We start from the raw sequence: 19596 nt of genomic DNA, 5'->3' as shown, positions 1-19596 counted from the left end.
AGCAAATAGCCAATTTAAACTTAAGCTCCCACATGCTACAAAGATGCACTAGAAGAGATAGCCAAGATCTTGTAATAAATTCTGGTATAGCAACTGATCAGCAAATAAGGCATCATCTTATTCCATATGCCAGTCTTTTTCCCTATGTTCTTTCTGCAAACGGCATTGACAGTACTCAAAGTTTCAATTCACTACACTACACTGGCATTTGCCTCCCAACATTTATTTCCAGAAACAGGTGCAAAGATTTGACATCTAGACTTGGGCTTTTATTCTGATGTAAAGCAAAACTTGCTTTTGCAAAGTTAGAGTCACAGCACTGCTGTAGTAAAAGAGATTTAAACTCCCAGTATAAAAGCCCAATTTTACTAAAATTCTGGGCTAATTACTGCTCAGATTCAAATGAGCTATTTCTTGAAAAGCTTAATTTGGAAAACAACATATTCAGAGCTGTATCTGATGAAAACTTAACTTCTTGCAAATACCTCATTTTATTGTACCACATTTAAAATCAGTTACCTTTAAGACTATAACAAATTCATTTCTACAACCCATCCACCTGCCCTCTCTTTCCCATTACTTTCACATTATTTATCACCTTTATTTGTGTTGTCATGCCTAGAAATAACAGATGAGCATTTTAGGAGAGAGAAATAATCTCTCCAAACCTGTGAGTGATATAACATGCTTTAGGGCATTCAAAATGAGAAATCATCGTAAGCAACCATCATACAGAATTGGGGCGGGGGGGGACACGGACACAGACAGACACAACGTCAAAACCATGCACTTGTACCAATAAAATGACACTAGATTATGTCAACTGTTCTGTAACTTTTCCTAATGTTTTTTTCATTTTGAGGCTTTGCCCACATTTGAGTGGAGGCCATCCCAGAACTCTTTTGGGGTTAGTGTTCCTGAAGTTATGCAAGAGCGGCAGACAGAAGAAAAGGTCAGATCTCATTTTTTAGTGTAAACTTGGTATTCTTTGTAACTGTTTGCTGTAGGCTAGCATGAACAGCAAACTCTAAACTCCTTTTTTCTCATTTCAGCAGCTTCATTGGCCAGATTTTCCTGGAGAAACCACTTAGAGTACCCTTATTGGTTAAGGTATTAAAAAAATGACTGGAAGCATGAATGTGTCTCACAGAAGGATGTACATCTGTCATCTTATAAATCACTATCAAACTTGAAAGGTTGGCATGGTTTTCTTCACCATTCATTACCCTGATATTCAAAAAGGCACTATTAGTAAACAGTGGTCTAAAATGGTTGTCAAAACATTTGGAAGACCCTCTAGAAAGGACAGATGTAGAAGCGAGTTCAGTTTCCAAGATCTGAATACAAGAACAGCCCAGAAATTCAGGGCAGTGCTTCACCAGGCAGGTGATGGTGTGCAGGCAGAGGTGGGTGCTGGTTGTCCCTGAAGGCAATGGGCAGCACAAGCAGAGCAGGACAGGGAACACTCGCTCACACAAATGAGTCCTTAGAAAGAGAATGCTAATGATCTGATAATGCAATCAAGGGAAATGAAATGCCATGTGTAACCACTATCGCATTATTGTGGTTGATTAGTCAGAGGCAAGAAGAAAGGAGGGAGCCTCCAGCCACACAGAAAGCAGAATCTGTTCTCCATAGCTGTAATTGGCAAGACAAAAAATAGCAGCCTTAAACTGTACGAACAGAGACCTAGGCCAGAACAATTCCCAACAGCAAGGACAATGGAGCACTGGAACAGGCTGCCTGGAGACACTGCAGGGACCCCATCTTAAAAAGTTTTTAAAAAGAGTTTAGGCAAGTGTTAGCCTGGAATGATGCTGCCTTGAGGCAACAGGCCAGGCCAGGTGAGGCTGCCTCCAGCCCCAGCCTAGGTGAATCTACAAGCAAAGCTTCAAAAACAGGTGGGGCATTTTTCTCCATTCATCTGCCAAATTAGTAGGTCTGGGATGTCCTCTTCTGGTGTTAGCAAAGACCATGTTTTAATAGGCCTGCCGTGTAAAAAGCAGAGTGTGGTTAGTATAAGGGATACAGCAGTGATTGCCAGTGCCCTGATTACCTCAATGTTACTGGAAAGGGCTCACTCACCACAACCCTGGGCCCCCTGAATAACCTGTATACAAAGGTGAAACACAAGGCACAGGAGGGAGGATGGAGAAGCCTACTATGAACCTTGGAATATATTAGTAACCAATTTATTAGCTATTAGAGATACAAATCTGGGCTCAAAAAACATTTTCTACAAAAAGCTGGAAAAGTTCTTTCATAGACCAAATCCTTTACCCTTTGAAAACATCTCATTAATTTTTCTATTTCATGTAAGAATGTAGGAGGTAGCTGTCTACAAAGCTGTCAGCAAACAGGCAAATACGGTGGTCCGTCCTCAATGGATGTTCTTATGTGCTTTTCCATGCTTTGAGCATGCTCCGAAGCAAAATGACTTTTTTCCATCACTTCAGCTACCTTTACTTTAGACAAAGTTCTTGTACATAGAGCCAGTGAAAGATTTAACATATTTGGACCAATTTAAACCTTCACTCTTCCCTCCTGTCCCTTTCTTCTTCCATTTGCTAGGCAATCTGCAGAGATCAAGAAACACAGCCCAAACTTCAGGTCAGCTGAGCTCTTCTTAAGAGACACAGGCTTCATTTCAAGTTGACCAAAACTCATCAGCTACCCTCACCCTGGCACCTCTGAGGGGATGCTTCACAATTGCCCCAGCACAGACCACTTAACTTAAAAACTATCTTACTGCTAAAAGACAAAGATGTATTTGGAAACATGCACTGTTCTTTTACTTAAATAGGAGAGCATGGAAACCCCGCAGAAAGTCTGATGGAGGCATTAATGCTGTTTGTGAGAGTCTTCCCTGGTATCTATAGAGTCTATTGCCACGTAGAAGCTTTGTTGAGCACTGGTACACCAGAAACCCCAAGAAAACAATTCATAAGAGAATTTAGAATTTAATGCTGAAAAAATTAACACTGGAAATTTGAGCTCAGACAGTGAAAGGAACCAAATGTGGAAACCGCACATCATCAAATTACCCTTAGGAATATGAGAGAAAAATAACTAGAGGAAGTGGCTCATATTTTTAAATGGAAGGTGACTAGTACTTGTTCTCTAAACTGAATAGGCAAGATAAACTAATGCCAATCCATAAGGGTTTGAAAGCCTATTACCTCTCCACAGATAGGTAAGTCTTATTCTTAGCTATGAATTTCTTGCTCTCTAACTTGAAACAGCCAATCTGAAGATCCAATATGATTATTCAGAAGAGCAACAAAAACAAGACAAAGAACTGCCTCATGAAGAAAAAACAGATAACCAAATACACAAAGTCTGGCTAAACAAAGATGAAATTAGAGATAAGAAAGTTAGCAGTAAATATATAAAGAATGCAACTGTGAAGGAGATAAAGACATAGATGAGGCTGAGGGAAAATTAATATTGACATTTAAAGATTAAGAAACCATGCTATGATCAAATTATTTATGGATTAGACTTACAGTAGATGATGAAGGTTCACTTACTAGAATACAAATACAGGGTGGCTAAGACATTAAGAATAAATACAGTTAGGAAAAAACCCCTACAATTTGATGTATCACAAAATACATGTATTTGCAGGATTGAAAACCAAATACCCCCAAGAAACAAATATCTTGCTTCATATTCATTTACAGCATGGTCGTCTTGCACAAATCACCCCACCTCACCACTACTTAAAATTTCACCTGAAAGTCCAGAATAATCTTGGTTTGAATTTGGTAACATCTGCCAACAGAGGCCTCAAACCTCAGCTGGGTATCTCTGTTAGCTAGTCCTTGCTCAGCCACACTGAAGCATTACAAAATTATTTTGGAGACTGATTTTTAATAATAATTTTTTTTAAAAAGCTCAAAAGAAATGTTTTTAGCCAAATTCAGATTGCTTCATAATGAAAGAAAGTCCATGAACTTCAGGCTTCAGTATTTTGCATTCTGAGTGCTGCTAACCAAGGAGGAAGGGAAACCCTGCAGCCTCTGAGGGCAGAGAACATACTTGGACAACAAGGAAAATCCCACAAAGGACTGTAAATGTCCCTGCACTTGTGACTTATCGTTGTCAGGTTCAATGACAAATATGTTCCTTTAAAACCAGGAAAGCCATATTTTAAACCTGAAAGGGGTACATGTCGACAATTTAAGCAGGGAGGAGATCAACCTCCTGTCTCCCTCGCTCCCAGATTTTGAACAAGCAGGCGGTTTGTGCTCTCATTTCAGCCAGCCATTCGAACATTTGTGACTTCCTCGAACAGATGAACATACTTTCATCCACCACTAAGTGGAGCTGTTACTCTTGGAAAAGAGTTTCTCCATATTTTCAAGTATGTTTGCAGACCAGATTTTTTTTTGGCAGTATCTACAGCTTCCTGTATTGTTTCATCCAAAAAAACCCAAACCAAACCAAACAAAACAAAACACACAAAAGGAGAGGGGATTAAAAACAACCAGTTTTATAGTTGCTTTAGCTGTTGATAATTTTTGCAGTAAAACTATTTATCAAATTTATTATTCTGGGGATAATATTTATATACTTTCTAATTGAAGAATAAATATCTACCTACCAGCAACTATTTGGCAGTTCTCATGGGAGGAATTAATGGCATAATTAAGGTCACAAATAATAAGTTTGCACATAACAAAAGATTGCTCCATCACTGATATATACTGGAACTGTTTCCATCTGTTCTAGCAGAGGCTGCATGCTTTGGGGTACAGCAACCGAAGCAACCTCCTACCCTGCAGCTCAGAGAAGACTTGAGGCAGAGAGCAAGGGCAGCATGCAGCGGCTGTACTACTGCCACCTCTATATATCATACAATGACATGTGAAAAAAAGCAATGTGTTATAAAGCAGGACATGAAGTCGACATGCCCACTATAAACGTCTGAAAAAAAATCTGCTGCAACGTCACAGGAAACCCAACTATACCCAGAGGGGTTGCCTGAGGAATACACTGACATTGTTTTATCCCGAGTAACTTGTACAGTGACAACTGGTGATGGAGACTTCCCTGATTAAAATAAACTAAGTGAGAAAGAAAAGGAAACCCCAGGAAACAGTAACTAAACTTTGGTTTGTGTTTGTAAGTCTCAAACAAAAATAGAAACTTGACATTTAAAAACAAAAGCATAAATTAAGCACTTTGCTTTCAGCCCTTTTAAATGTTCAGTCACTGATGACCAGAATAAACCTTAGCTTTGGACATCCAAATCACTTCTGATATTGACAAGAAAGAAAAAGCAGCATTTTCAGGCAAAAAAGATAACATGCAAATTCCATTGCTTCCCCATACTTCTGTGCTGTGTGGCACTACTATGATTCAGTAGAAGAGCAGTAATTTTTTTTGTTTAAAAACCAACATAAATAAAAACTAAATCATGTTACTGAGAAACAGTCCATCCATAATGAAACTACATTACTGAGAGATAAACACAGTCTTGATACCACAGTCCTTTTAAATGTATTTAAAAAAGAAGTTTCCTCTCCAGGGTAACTCCAGGTAGAGCAACTCCCCCATTTTTGAGCCCAGGCAGTCCCAGAGCAGAAAATGCAGCCCAACACCAAGAACAGAAAGGAAAAAAAAGTACTTCATGAAGCACTTGCTCTATGCAACGTCAAGTAAGCCGTGCTGTTTCACAAAGTGTGTTGTTTGTACAGCCCTCAGGAGCTCAGCTCTCCGGGGAGTTCTGGGACCTCCTGTCTCAGAGGAGTCAAGAGTCAGAGGAGCCACCTTTTGGGTTTTCACTGGGTGCACAAGAGAGCTCCCCCATGCAGAGAGAGCAAGACTGGGATCCCAGGGAACAGGGGGCACATCATGACTCTTGCTCTTCGCTTAGGTGACCGTGGCTGGTCCCACCTCTCCGCCCTGCCTCAATACCTCACCTATAAAACGCAGGTGTTGAAACTGCGCCCTTCACTAAAGAGCGGCATTCGAAACCAGGAAGGGCGTGCTGCCGTTTGGGATGCACAGATGTCATAACACAGCTCTGACATGTTCAATCCCCTGCTCATAGAAAAATAATGTGTCACAACCCATAAAACCATGAGTCATAACCCAGCTCTAACTTGTTTACTCCATTGCTCATAGGAAAATAATGCAAGGAAGACTGATACTTACAGGGAGGGAATTTAAGCAGCGTAGTATAGTACTCCCCTCTCCTGTATTTTAATTGTAACATAACAATAGGTATCTTAATAAGCCTTTATTACTACAGAGCAAGGCTTTACTGTGGTTCAGCAGCTCAAATTTTACTTGAGCCTTTGTCAGCACTTGGACACCCTTTAATCTTTTAAATGATTAAGTCTTACATGTATAAAAAAAACATAACAACATTCCAGCTTACATTCTCTATGACAAACGTCCATTCTTTGTCTTCAAACTCTTCAGCATGGGGATCCTAGAAAAACAAACCAGAGAACTTAAGTCTAAAAACAATCCAGGGTGCAAGAAATTGCAACTCAGCCAAGATTTTCATATACTCAGAGAAATATTTTTACCCACTAAAGATGACAGAGGGAAATATTTTAGCTGGGATGTAGACTTCAATGGATGTCAGTAAGACGACAAGCAAATTGGTGTAAAACTGCCAGTGCAGATTTAATAGGCTCCTACAGATACAAGTATGAAGTTGATTCTGATAAAGGCCTGTAATTCTATTTCCTTTCATCCATGGCAAAAAAAAACCCAGATAAAGCTCACTAATTCTTAAGTTCCACCTCCCAAATAAACACAACAAATCTACATCTGGCAGAGAACAGTGGAGGAAGCCACTGCTCTCACCTGGTGTGAGAAGACATACACCTACAGTAGGCATCAAAATCATCACCCCAACCTCCTTGTACCCAGACTCCATCAGCATGAGTGGAGATACAAAGTCATGGCTTCTACCTCATTTCACTGCAAATTTCAATACCTATCCTTACTTCACAACACTTCTATTACATCACATGCAAGGATCAAAAAACATTTTAATCACCAGGAAGATAAATAACCAGGTTCTTATATTGTGCATTTGTTTCCAATTTAATGAGCTTTCAATCCAGTGGTGTAGTCTGTACTGTGGTTGTCTGAAATTAAGATTAAGGTGGAGACATGAAATCATCCCCTTCATGCCTCTATGAAGAATTCTACTTTAAAAACTACCTTTGTTTTTAAATATCATTAATTTATCATCCAATCCTAGTTCTGACCAACTGTAACAAAATAGCTTCTATTCCTCTTGCAGAACAGCTTCTCACACTAAGAGAATGTGGCTTTAGGCTTTCTTCTGACATGAAGCCTCATTTTGCTATACCTCAATTTTATCCTATTATTTCTAGTTATAGGAAACCACTCAATTACTCCTTTGCCTCCAACACTTACATGCTATAGACACTTGCAGATAAATGTCACATCCCCATAATCAGCATTTGCCTTCATCATATGAGAACCCTCAGCACTTGCAGAGTTTTCTTGCTATTATTTGGAGCCTGTTCATGATACTACACCAAACACTGCACCAGTTCCATCTTGCTGCTGTAAATTAACAAAATGGATTGAGATATTTTGCTTCTACTTTGTTTATCTCTGTTAGTACCATCTTTCCTTTCTTTCCAGAATGCTACATGCTTCACATTCAACCTTTTCAACACACCTTATCTTAGTCTTTCCTTTAACCATCCTTGTTTCACTTAGTTTTGCCTTAAAATCTACAGCTCATTCTTTTAACTGGTTCTCATCAAATACTCAAAAGAAAAGATTTTATAAGTAATGAGCTTACAGCGTAAACAGTCAGTGAAAATAATTATTTTCTTCTTTTTCCAGGATGCAAAAAACTTGGAAACTGTGCTCTTAAATAAACCTCCTCTTTGAATGAACTGCAATAACATTTCTAAGAGGATATCATCCTATCTCCTCCAGCGCAGTCCTTCCTATAAAATCCAGCAAAGTGGGTTCACTGCTCTGCAGACCCCCAGTAAAACACTGGCTCTCCTTGCAGGAGTCATGCCGCTGGGAATCAACGTGCTTACAGAGGAAATTCAGCACCACATCATACTGTCGGCACCATCATTAGCTATATAGTTAACAGCTACAAACACAGGTGTCATATACAATATGCATTTTAAAATGCATTACTCCAACAATAGGATGTAGTTTCAATGAAAAAATATAAGATGGTACTAGAAACTTATGTCAAAACTGATGATTTATTTTGATATATGAATAAATCTTTTTAATTTTTTTTTTTTAATTAGAATAATTTAAATACTGCAAATGAGTGTAAAAAACATACTGCACCATTAGCCATAAGGATAGACAGGCAAGTAGATACATACAAAATTACACTAAGGTATCTCTATGTTCCAATTAATGCACTTGTAAACATCAGATTATGTAATTATATATCCATCACATTAATCAGGTTTGTGGAATTCTGCATTATGTAAACGAAGTGCACAATATCTGCTGGTTTGCTGTATCCTATGTTGTGCTGGTTGTGGCTGGAGTAATTAATTTTCTTCATAGTAGCTAGTATGGGGCTATGTTTTGGCTTTGTGCTGAAAACAGTGTTGATAATACAGGGATGTTTTAGTTACTGCTGAGCAGTGCTTACACAGAGTCAAGGCTTTTTCTGCCTCTCACCCCACCCCACCAGTGAGGAAGCTGAGGGTGCACAAGAAGTTGGGAGGGGACACAGCCAGGACAGCTGACCCCAACTGACCAAAGGCATATTCCAGACCATATGACATCATGCTCAGCATATAAAGCTGGGGGAAGAAGAAGGGGGGGAAGGGACACCACATTTGGAGTTACAATGTTTGTCTTCCCAAGTCACCATTACGCATGATGGAGCCCTGCTTTCCTGGAGATGGCTGAACACCTGCCTGCTGATGGGAAGTGGTGAATGAATTCCTTGTTTTGCTTTGCTTGCATGTGCAGCTTTTGCTTTACCTATTAAACTGTCTTTATCTCAACCCACGGGTTTTCTCACTTTTACTCTTCCAATTCTCTTCCCCATGCCACCTGGGGGGAGTAAGCAAACGGCTGTGTGGTGCTTAGTTGCCAGCTGGGGTTAAACCACGACATATATAAATTCTAAAGATCTAATTTTCTGTAATCCAGCTATTAAATACTTATCATTTTCAAGAGTTAACCTGGGGCAATTACCTTTTTGTTTAATTGCTTCCTTTGATACAGCATAAAATGACATAATGAGATTTAATTGGATCATTAATCACTTTATGTTTTAATAAGCTACTCCATAATAAGTGACTAAACTCTTAAATATTTCATCCTGCTCAATTTTTTTCATAACTCTCCCAAAAGCTATTAACGCAAGCGTGCAGGTTTACCTAAAACTGCTTGCAAAGTCAGGGCCCCATATTTTATCCCATGTAACAAACAAAACAATCATTGTTTTGTTCAGGCAAGGCAATTATCTATAAAGAAAAACAAAGCTCTTCTATCAATGGCAATAGAACTGATTCACACCTCTGAAGGCTACAGAATCAGGTGCTCTGCTGAGTATTTCTGATAATCTGATAGAGCAAAATAATACTCTATAATGAAAAGAATTCTTAATATCCAACACTTTAGCATGCACTTGAAAATGAGTTGTGAACACTTTTGAAAAATAAAAGTGAGTGTATTATCCCCAAACTCCCTACCAACTACCCAGAATAAAAAATAAAATTTAAAAGCTTCAAGGACTTCTCTAATGAACAGCCTTACCAAAAGTTCAGAGAGTATGAAATATGCTAAGATATGGACACTTTGCATATGTGTAAGATATTTCCAATTTAAAGACAAATCCAGACATGTTTGTTTGTTTTTTTTAAAGCCACATTTCTTGTTAATCTTGTTAATGCCACTAGAAACAAAAAAACCTGAAAAAGCTTATACACATAAGCCTTAGCATTTCATTGGAACAGACAGTTAAGTGGCTTCACTCTTCTTACTAAAATGCTTTTTTTAGAAGCCCAGGGAGCAGCATACATAGTCCTATTTCTAGCCAACTTACAACTTTATTACGTGGTCAGCATTAACAGATACTTCTATGACTATAGTTACAACACAATTTCTATTGCATCCACCATTTGACCCTCTGGGCTAACATTTCCATGTGTGGTCTCCATAAAAAGTGATGTTTCTATAAATCTGGCTAATCTTTCATCTTATTTTGGATTTGAAGAGGGTAAATACCAGTAAAAAAAACCATAATACCACATGCTTCCCCTCCCTGGCTAATCCATATTCTCCATTCATTTCCCACATAAAACTCATGCGATGAATTTAGCAAACTATTACTTGAGGACTATACAGCTGACTACTCTTTAGGGGAAAAAATGCCATTGCAAATAAGAATAACCCTAGAAGTAATGGTTATAGAGCCTTTGAAATTTTCACTGTATGAAAGCCCTCCCTGATAACACAGCACACAAAACTTCACCTCACCTGTAAGCAGATTTAAGTAATCACTGAAAATGTGCAGCTGAGAACACCTAAAGACAAGAGTTATAAACAGATCTCATTCCCATCCTCCTTCCTGAAAGCAAAGGATAATGAAAATTACCTAAAAAACTCAGGGAACAAACTGTCTCCAGTATTTTACTCAGCCTGAAACTGCCTCATACCTCGCTGTAACACAAAGGGAGTTGGCAAGAGCCATCTTTTTGATAATGCTCTTTTTCTTTACCAACATGCCACAGACACAGAACTACACTCTACCAACATTCATTATGGTTTTACCTTGAATTGAGAACTGTATCTGGGCAAATAGATTGAACAACTGCTTGTTCCTCCTCATTTTATTGTGTAAAAAAGAATCATCATTCTTAATATCAAGAGATGGGCCCCATTTTCCTGTTTCTCTTTCCATATGCATTCATCTCTTAGTATGACACTTCTTTTCAGTACCTTCAACTAAGTTTTAGAGCCTTCTTTTCCCCCCCTACCCTTTTTTTTTTTTTTTTTTTCCCTGATAAGATGACTTTAGTGTTCAAAAGTAACACTCAGGTGAGAAGCCAATAGTAGGGAACTGTGCAAAGGAGAGGGCACCATCCTATGGTTCTGTTTTGGGTAGGTGGGGTTTTGGTAGCAGGGGAGGGGCTGTGAGAAGCTGCTAGAAGCTTCCCTGGCTCCAAGACGGACCCGCCTCTGGCCAAGGCCGAGCCCATCAGTGATGGTGGTAGTGCCTCTGGGATAACAGATTTAAGAAGGGAAACCTGCAGTGGAGAGGGGAGTGGGATGTGAAAGAAACACCTATGCAGACAGCAAGGTCAGTGAAGAAAGAGAGGGAGGAGGTGCGGAGGAGGAAGGGACGCCCCTGCAGCCTGTGGTGAGACAGCAGGCTGTCCTCTTGCAGCCCATGGAGGTGAACAGTGGAGCAGATGCCCACCTGCAGCCCATGGAGGACCCCATGCAGGAGCAGGGGGATGCCCCCAAAGATGGCTGTGACTCCATGGGAAAGCCCACACTGGAGCAGCCTGCACTTTAAGGACTGCAGCCCATGGAAGGGACGCACGCTAGAGCAGTTTGTGAAGAACTGCAGGCCATGGGAAGGACTCACATTGGAGAAGTTCATGGGGGAATATGTCCTGTGGGAGGACCCCACGCTGGAGCAGGGGAAGAGTGTGAGGAATCCTGCCCCTGAGGAGGAAGGAGCAGCAGAGACAATGTGTGATTAACTGACCCCAACCCCCATTCCCCATCCCACTGTGCTGCTGCAGGGGTAGGTAGAGAATCCGGGAGCGAAGCTGTGCCTGGGAAGGAGGGAGGGGTGGGGGGGGTGGGGGAGAAAGGTGTTTTTAAGATTTGGGTTTTACTTCTCATTATCCTTGTTTTGATTTGATTGGTAGAAAGTGAAATTGATTTTGTTTTTTTCCCAAGTTGAGTCTGTTTTTTTGCCCGTGACCATAATTGGTGAATGATCCGTCTCTGTCCTCATTTCAACCCATGAGCCTTTCATTATATTTTCTCCTCCTCATCCCACCTGGGCTGGGGGCAGGGGGAGGAGTCAGCGAGCAGCCATGAGGTGCTTTGTTACCAGCTGGGCTTAAACCACAACAAGTTCTCATACAGTGAGAGTCTCAGATAATAATTTCTCCAACTCTCAGGATCAGTAGCACACTTTGGTCTGCCAGTGAAAACCTAGCCCAGCTCAAGTTTTCCCAGTAACTGTGTTGCCTACTTTTCTAGAGATATGTTGGCCCTCAAAAAGTTCAGTCCCACAAACTTTTCTCTGCAATCCCACCCATCAGCTTCTTTCTGTGACCCCATTCTGCCCATCCACATGCCAACTACCCAAACCCAGACAACTCTTCTGGGCTCAGGCAAGGGAAGAGCAACAAGAAACACGTCTGTCACATTTTTCTGTTCTCTGTTCATCAGCCCATCATCAGTCCATTCTGCAAGGAGCTTTGTCAAGGACTAGATCCTTTCTGCAGCATATAAGGTGGTTTCAGAAGACTGAAGAAAGGTAACCCTTTCTCCAATAGTTTAGGTTATCTTCAGAGTTACTTCTGTATCTCTTGTAATAGGAATGAGGACATACCAGCAAACTAGGGACTGCTCCTTCTCCTAATCAGCAGCCAGAGTGGATGGGGAGGATCTTCAGACTGTTAGTCCCTTCCCTCGCTTCATTCCCTGTGCCTCCTCCCTAAGCTTTCCTGGCTTTTAAAGCTTGCCTTTCAATTAGATCACTTCATACCAGCCTTAATCTTTGGTCTTTCTTCTTGGGGAATAACTACTTAAGGACTGTCATATTGAATCAGATCAAATGATGACAGGGTTTGTGATCTTCCTCTACCAGTGACATATAGCAGATGCTCTGGGCACTCCAGCATCTGTCCTCAGCTTTTGTACTTGGCTGTTTGAAGCTGCAGAAGACTCAGTTTGTCCCAATTCTTGTCGCTTTCAATGATGCTTACAGAGGTCTGACTGGTCTAGAAAACCACATACAACTCTGGTCAGCTTTTGTTGAGCTTCCAGAAAGCAGGGAGCTCTGAGCACACTGACAGAACTGTCCTTGTACATCAACACACCAAGCTCATGACAGCTCACACCTTCCTCTAAAGCCTCTGGGCTAGAAAGGCAACAAGGATTGACTTTTTTTTTTTTTTTTTTTTTTTTACAATTAGTCCCCACATTAACCCTGGACATTTAATTTTTTAGTGTGCAAATGTGCTCACTTCCCTGAGCTTACGATTTTTATAGCTGACACACAACATATTGTCTTGCCTACAGGGCTGTTTTTCCCTCCTATGGAATATCCTCCATAGTGTCTGGTCAAGCCACTGGTCTTTCCTAAACTGAAACAAGTACATTCTGAACCTGGATTTGTTCCTTGCTTCTGGGAAATAGCTTTATCGAAGGGTTTTGTTTTGGGTTTTTTTTCTTCCTTCCCTGAGACAATATATTGGCTCTGCTGCAGTGCTCCTGCTAGTGCATGGCCGGTTATTGTGCTATAATCAAAGCACATGATTGACTCAGGCTTTTAAGAAAGTTGGTATAGGATTTACTCTGAGATATATGTGGGGACAGGAATACTTTCAACAATACAAGTCTCCTTTTATCATCTATTTTATTCTTATTTTACTCATAAATAATTTTTTGTGTGCTCAGAAAGCTATGCCTTAAAAAAATGTCTTTTTCAAACTTTGGAATGAAGGGTTGGTAGTCTTCCCTGTTGTTGCAATAGTACACTGGTGTGATAAACCATATATATCACTGACAAAACAAGCATTTTTTGCAATCCAATGAAGCAAAGTCCATGCTTGCTCCAGAAGAACAAACATTTTTGCTTGGGAAAGCTAGAAAATAATGATGTTGCAGTTTAAATCCTCATAGTACAGTTGATGTTCACTTAGCTTTGCTAAAAGCACTGGGCTTGCTTGGCAGTGAAAATTTCTCATTTAAAATCTCTCTCAGTTGATACAGGTATGTGTTTGTACATAAAACCACAGAAAAGTATACAAGCTTTCATATATGAAGGTTAAACCTTGCTAATGCAGGGACTCTAAAAATGAACTTCTGGAGTGCAACCATGGAAACAATAAAAAATGGGAATTCAGCTAGCTTTTCTGGCATTTGTGGATTTTTCCATGAAAGCACAAGTCATGGACCTAAAATGCACAATAGGCTTATTGTTTCATAATGCTTCTTTCTACCCATTTTGGTGGAAAAACAAACCCAAGGCATAACCAAACATCAATGTAGAGCATGGCAAAGGAAGAAGTTAAACTTTCAGAACAGGTGGAACTTTTTATGTAATTAGCACTTCAGCCAGCTGGATGGGCAGGAGCTAGAGCTAGTCAAGGGAAGCTGAATCAATACATCCATTTGATGCTTTTCCCCACTTGACTCCAGAGCATTATGAAGTTTTACCAGCAGCGCAGAATTAAGTGAAATGAAACAAAAAGTTTTTATTTATTTGAAAAAAAGGTTTTCTAACTGAAGGTTATAGTCTCTTCAATACTTAGCTCTGCCTGCCTAAGAATTACAAATACATTGTTGGAAACAAGATAACACCCAAAATAGGGATGTGCAGATAACGCAAAATATCTTGTCTGTTGACTGATCACAGGCACTTTGCTAGCCTGCTCTCAAGTGTCCACGGGTGACTACTGGAGAGGGTATTCTTAACATTCTCATCAGCACTTGAAACCTCGACTTATCTCCTAATCCTACCAGCAACACATTTCAACAGCCACTTATGAATGCACAGCCACTACTGTGTGACTCATTTCCCAAAACACATAGCTGTCTGTTCTGGAGTCCGCTCTTTACCTTCCCTGCACTTCTATTTCAAATGGCACCACTGTGCTAATTTGTTATCTGTGATTGCTACGAAGCTCTGTCGGAGAAACCTGCTCCCATCAGTGGGCTCTACCAGTATGGACATGAAGTCAGCAGCTTCCCTTTGCTTCTCAGGTTGTAATGAAAGAGGACAACTACTGTTCATTAAACAACATAGCCACGCTAAGTGTACTTACTGCAAAGTGCCAAACATTCAGCAGTCGCTGTCCTTTGCAGGGGAGTGGCTCCTAAAGGGACTTACACAGAACTGCACGAAACACAGTGCTGGGTAAAACTAAGTCTGTAGTAATACCTAACAGCAGCTCCAGAGGCCCTTCTCTCCTCTACTGTCAGGTCCTAGCCCTCACACTCACTTTCAGTGGCACAACTACAAGTTCGTTCTGCTGTACTACAAAATATAGCCCTGAAGCAGTGTAGGCAGGAATAAAAAGTGTGGGATGGCAGGAGAAGGCTGGGAGACACTTTTACTCCAAAGCCACAGCATCACAGAGCTGTACCCAAAAGAAACTAAATTTCTCATTCTTCACATAACATGTTATTGCATACACAATCAAGAATTGCGCATATTTCTGCTTCACTTTAAATGTTAAAAATATTAAATAACATTTACTGCATTACATAACCATATTCAGATTACATAGACATGCAGCGTAGTCACATAATGGTGTTTAACTTCTTAATCCAAGTAGAGGCCCTTGAAGCATGCAAAAGGAAACAGTTTTTGCTACTGAACTTTTGAACCTCAGTTGAAGACTATGTGTCTGCTAAGAGAGACAAATTTATGACAGTTAGCATCACTGGCAGCCTGGGAACTTTCTGTTCATTGGTGATCCCAAGGACACAAAAAAAAGAGAAAACCCCTTTTTAGGCTTAATGAACCAAGTAATAAATTCACATTCTAAGGTTAACCAGAAGCCACTTCTAAGCAGTTACTCAGGGAAGTCCCCAAGACAAAGAAATATAAATATTACTAACTAGAAAAAAGTATGTCACTGTCGCCCTAAGCTGTAAAGGGAGCAATTAAAAATAAGAACAACCAGCGCGTAGCTGGAGACACAGAGTAAAGAACAAGCACGAACTAATGGAATGAAAATCCCAGAAACCTTCAGCCTCCCAGGCAGCCACCTACACTGTCACACATGCAAAACTGTATTGTTTATCTTTATGCAGAAAGGGCTTTGCTCAATGATATTTAGGAAATAAGTTCTAGCATAACCATCAATTTCTCCTCCTGCTTCACAGCCACACAAATAAGCTTCTTTTTTAATAGAACAAAAGCAGTTCCTTAAAAAAATGCCCCATAAAATCTTATAATTCTCTGTAGTACTCAAATACTCCACATCCACTCCTACGATTGCCATCACACAAGTACTGTGATGTTTGTGTAGCATACTAAATACTGTGAAATTAAAAGCTGGATTCTGTTTCCAAGCCAATAGCGTTAAGAAATAGGGTCACTGCACTGCAACTGAACAAGGAAGTCTAGAAATGGCTGTGTTTTGACAACTTCTGGCTTACAGTATTTAAAGAAAACCAACCAGACTATAACACATGCCAAGCCCTGACACATGTACTACGTGCGCAGTTACACATGTACTAGATTCTATGCCAATGACTCGCCATAATCAGCTCAATGGGATATTTCAGTGTGTTAACTGAACTACAAAAGTAAGCTTTGGCAGGGAACAGACCATCCTTCTCTCCCAGATTTAAGCTGGGGACATAAGGTTGTACAGTTAATGACTTAAACCTAGCAAGATTAGGCCTTGTGATTATAATCTGATGTTTCCAAACAGAATTTTTCATATGCTGTTTATGAAATAGGGAAGATTATGCTTTAAAAAAAACATACCTTAAAAAGTGTCACAGTAATTTCAACATTTTCAGGAACAGGCCATACCACCACCCCACGATATGGGTTCTTGATTCCAGGCTGCCAGCTATGAGCCTAAAGGAAGAAAAGAAACAGTCATCTTTAAAGCCATGACTCAACTCCCACAGGACCCAGTGCATGTAGGTAGAAGTAACATGTCACTGACTCTAAAAAGGCTGTGTTCTTAAACCTATGACTCTGCTGAACACTATAAAGAACTTCATTAAGAATGACAGTAAGGAAACTCAGACCACTAGCAGGCTGCTTCCCCCCCCCCCCCCCCCCTGAACTAAGCTGTTCCTCACAAGGTCCTAAACTTGGTTGTTTTAAGTACATAGCATAGGTCAGGACAGTCAGAGCCTTGCAAAAAATTAAGGCCGTAAGGCCAGAGCTTCTGTAGCAAGCTGAACTTTATTTTGTTTTTATCCAGATGAAGGAATGCTTTTATTTAAAAAACACATGAGTACAGCACACAGTGCTGGCTTAACCACATTTACACCTAAATAGAGGAAAACCACAGTTTTACTTAAGAAAAAAAAAAGAAAACAATGATTTATAATACAGATTAAATGCTACTAAAACATTTAAATTCTTAAGACTTAATATGCTGGGGTACCTATACCTAAAACAGATAATGAAAAAACAACTGTTAAATAGACTGAGAACTTGTCTACCTTTGAGTATCAGTTTGGATTGACATATGGTCTGTATTTACATTTTAAACAGCTAGTCCTGAAAACAACCATGTATGAGCATTTCTGTTGCAGAAGTACGCTTTTTTCCAAGCTCAACTTAATCCATTTTGTGATGATGTAAGATTAATGAGGGAAGGATGCTGATGCACAAGTGACTACTGAGGAGCAGGGGCGTTATTAGAAATCTGTGGAAGTTTTATCAGGAAAGAATGTATAAACTATTCACTGTTATCTGAAGCCAATTAACTCTGCTTTTTTTTTTCTTTTTTTTTTTTTTATTCTAGAGCATCACTCATTGCAGTTTTATACTCCTTCCAACACTCAGAACTTCAGGTTAAGACTGGCTATTAGAATAAATTTTTGCTATCATAAGGTTAGTAGGACTTGTGCCTCAGGTTCTCAGGTACCCTAAGGTAGCCTGGGCAACTTTAAACATGACTTTGCTATACCAAAGTGGGAAAAGACAAAGATGGTGAAACACTCCCATTCAATCACATAGAGGCCATAACTCTGCCACTGTGTACTGTAAGCAGTGTGTGCTCCAGATGCCAGGTTCTTATCTGACAGCCCCATCACACATGCATGCTGCTTCATGAGCCCTCTTGCATTCAGCTGGGCTTTCACTGGAGCCTATAGCATCACAGGTACCTCCGGTGGACTTGCTCTTACTCTAATCCCTCAATCCTCACAAAGCAGAGGTCTGCAGATTAACTGCAGGTGACAATAACTGGTAAGGCAGCAGGGACAAGGAGAGGAAGGACAAAGGGAGAGGCAGAAGAGATGTGAAGCTGAGGAACAGGGAGAATCCAGCCTGCACAGCCACCAGAGAAAAAAGCCCTACCTGCCTTCACAGCTACATGTGCACAGCATGCTCATTTCCATCCCGTTATTTTTTATTTTCTTGCTGAACATTGCCAGCTCTCCTGTGGTTTTATCACAAGTTTTTCCATCTTTGGTGTTCTGCTTAAAACCCCAGCTCCCGAAGATGCCTAATTAGATTAGAAATTTCAGTAAGTTTTATGCTTTGTGCTTGCTGAATAAACTTAAATCATGACTTGGGGCATCCGAAGAAAGGAATTTAAAAAAAGAGCAACTTGAAAGAACCCAATTTCCACTGTTTTTAACTCCATTAATTTCAGCCTAATATCATTATTCTAAAGCAGGCCTAGGATGAATTTCTGAATAACTGAGCAAACAAGACTCTTCATAGCTTTACTCTGTGAGAGTATTTTATAAGAAAAAGATGTTTTGTGAGCAGCAAAACACATCACAGTAGCTGACATCCTCACCACAGCCACCCAAGCTTCAGCTGCCGTCTCCCTTCCACAGGACCCGCAGTCCCGCCCCATCATTCTTAGCTTGCCTGATGGGGATATTCAGCAGGTACAAGGCAGCAATCCACAGCCAGGCACACTCTCACCTGACAGCTAGCCTGTGCTCATGTAGCATCTTGTAAGATAAACTCCATAGGGGCACTCCATCATCTTTCCAGATACCAATTTTCACAAAAGTAATAGGAGCTCATGGCATGTGTGGAACCTGTGCTTTCCTGCTGGTTTTGGCCCATACTGACAATTATGTCAAACTTGCAATGTCCAACATCCAGGCACTGACAGCCTGCTCAGCTGAGGATCACTTGTTCTGTTTATAAAACAAACTAGAAAATAAGCATTCACTGGTGCAGGCAAAGCTTTACTGCAAGCCCTTTATCAGCACTGCCTCCCACCAGGAGAGTTAGTAAGAAACAATAAACACACGCATGGATATATATATGATTTTCTGTCACTGTGTCAGGCGTGTCACTGAAAGCAAGAACCAGGAGACAAGCCCCAGCTAATGAGCTTTTAAAGCAAAGCTGTTCTGTGATCAGCTGAATGTTATTAAATCCTCCTTTGGCTTTGAAAAATAAACACTGTACCACACAAACAGCATGACAGAAAAAGATAACATCAAAACTACATCTGGGTTGTTGAGAAGGAGAAAGGGAAAGGGGAAAGCACAGAGGAAGGGGTAACAACGATGATAAATTAACATGGAGAGTGTTATTCTAACACAATATTTCTCATTTCAGGGACCTCTGTGCTGCAGTTTCTTGAAGTTACATCTGGCCTATATAAAAAAAATTTTTCAACTCCTGAATTATAAGCCTTGACTTTGATATGTGAGCTGGATCAGGCCACCTCTTTG

At 40.3% G+C, this 19596-nt stretch overlaps 1 protein-coding gene across 9 annotated transcripts in view; it reads right to left on the bottom strand.

Annotated features, from left to right (window-relative positions):
* EHBP1 (EH domain binding protein 1) overlaps nt 1-19596 on the bottom strand; it is a 225677-nt gene that overhangs the window by 163758 nt on the left and 42323 nt on the right. For 8 of the 9 annotated variants that reach the window (XR_774823.1, XM_010574733.1, XM_010574736.1 and 5 more), the window contains exons 4-5: nt 16694-16789; nt 6389-6442 (exon numbers count right to left, since the gene is read on the bottom strand). Coding sequence is in view for 7 of the 9 variants with exons in the window: in XM_010574733.1 (XP_010573035.1) it covers nt 6389-6442; nt 16694-16789 (150 nt within the window). In the remaining 2 variants the exon portion in view is untranslated. Of the gene's footprint in view, nt 1-5927; nt 6049-6388; nt 6443-16693; nt 16790-19596 lie in introns of those variants that run through there. The other variant, XM_010574739.1, reaches the window with a different exon arrangement.

This window comes from Haliaeetus leucocephalus, unplaced genomic scaffold (assembly GCF_000737465.1).
Source record: "Haliaeetus leucocephalus isolate CR32 unplaced genomic scaffold, Haliaeetus_leucocephalus-4.0 Scaffold450, whole genome shotgun sequence".
Lineage (NCBI taxonomy): Eukaryota > Metazoa > Chordata > Aves > Accipitriformes > Accipitridae > Haliaeetus > Haliaeetus leucocephalus.
Note: the sequence above shows the minus strand (reverse complement) of the source record. Positions and strands in the feature narration are given on the sequence as shown.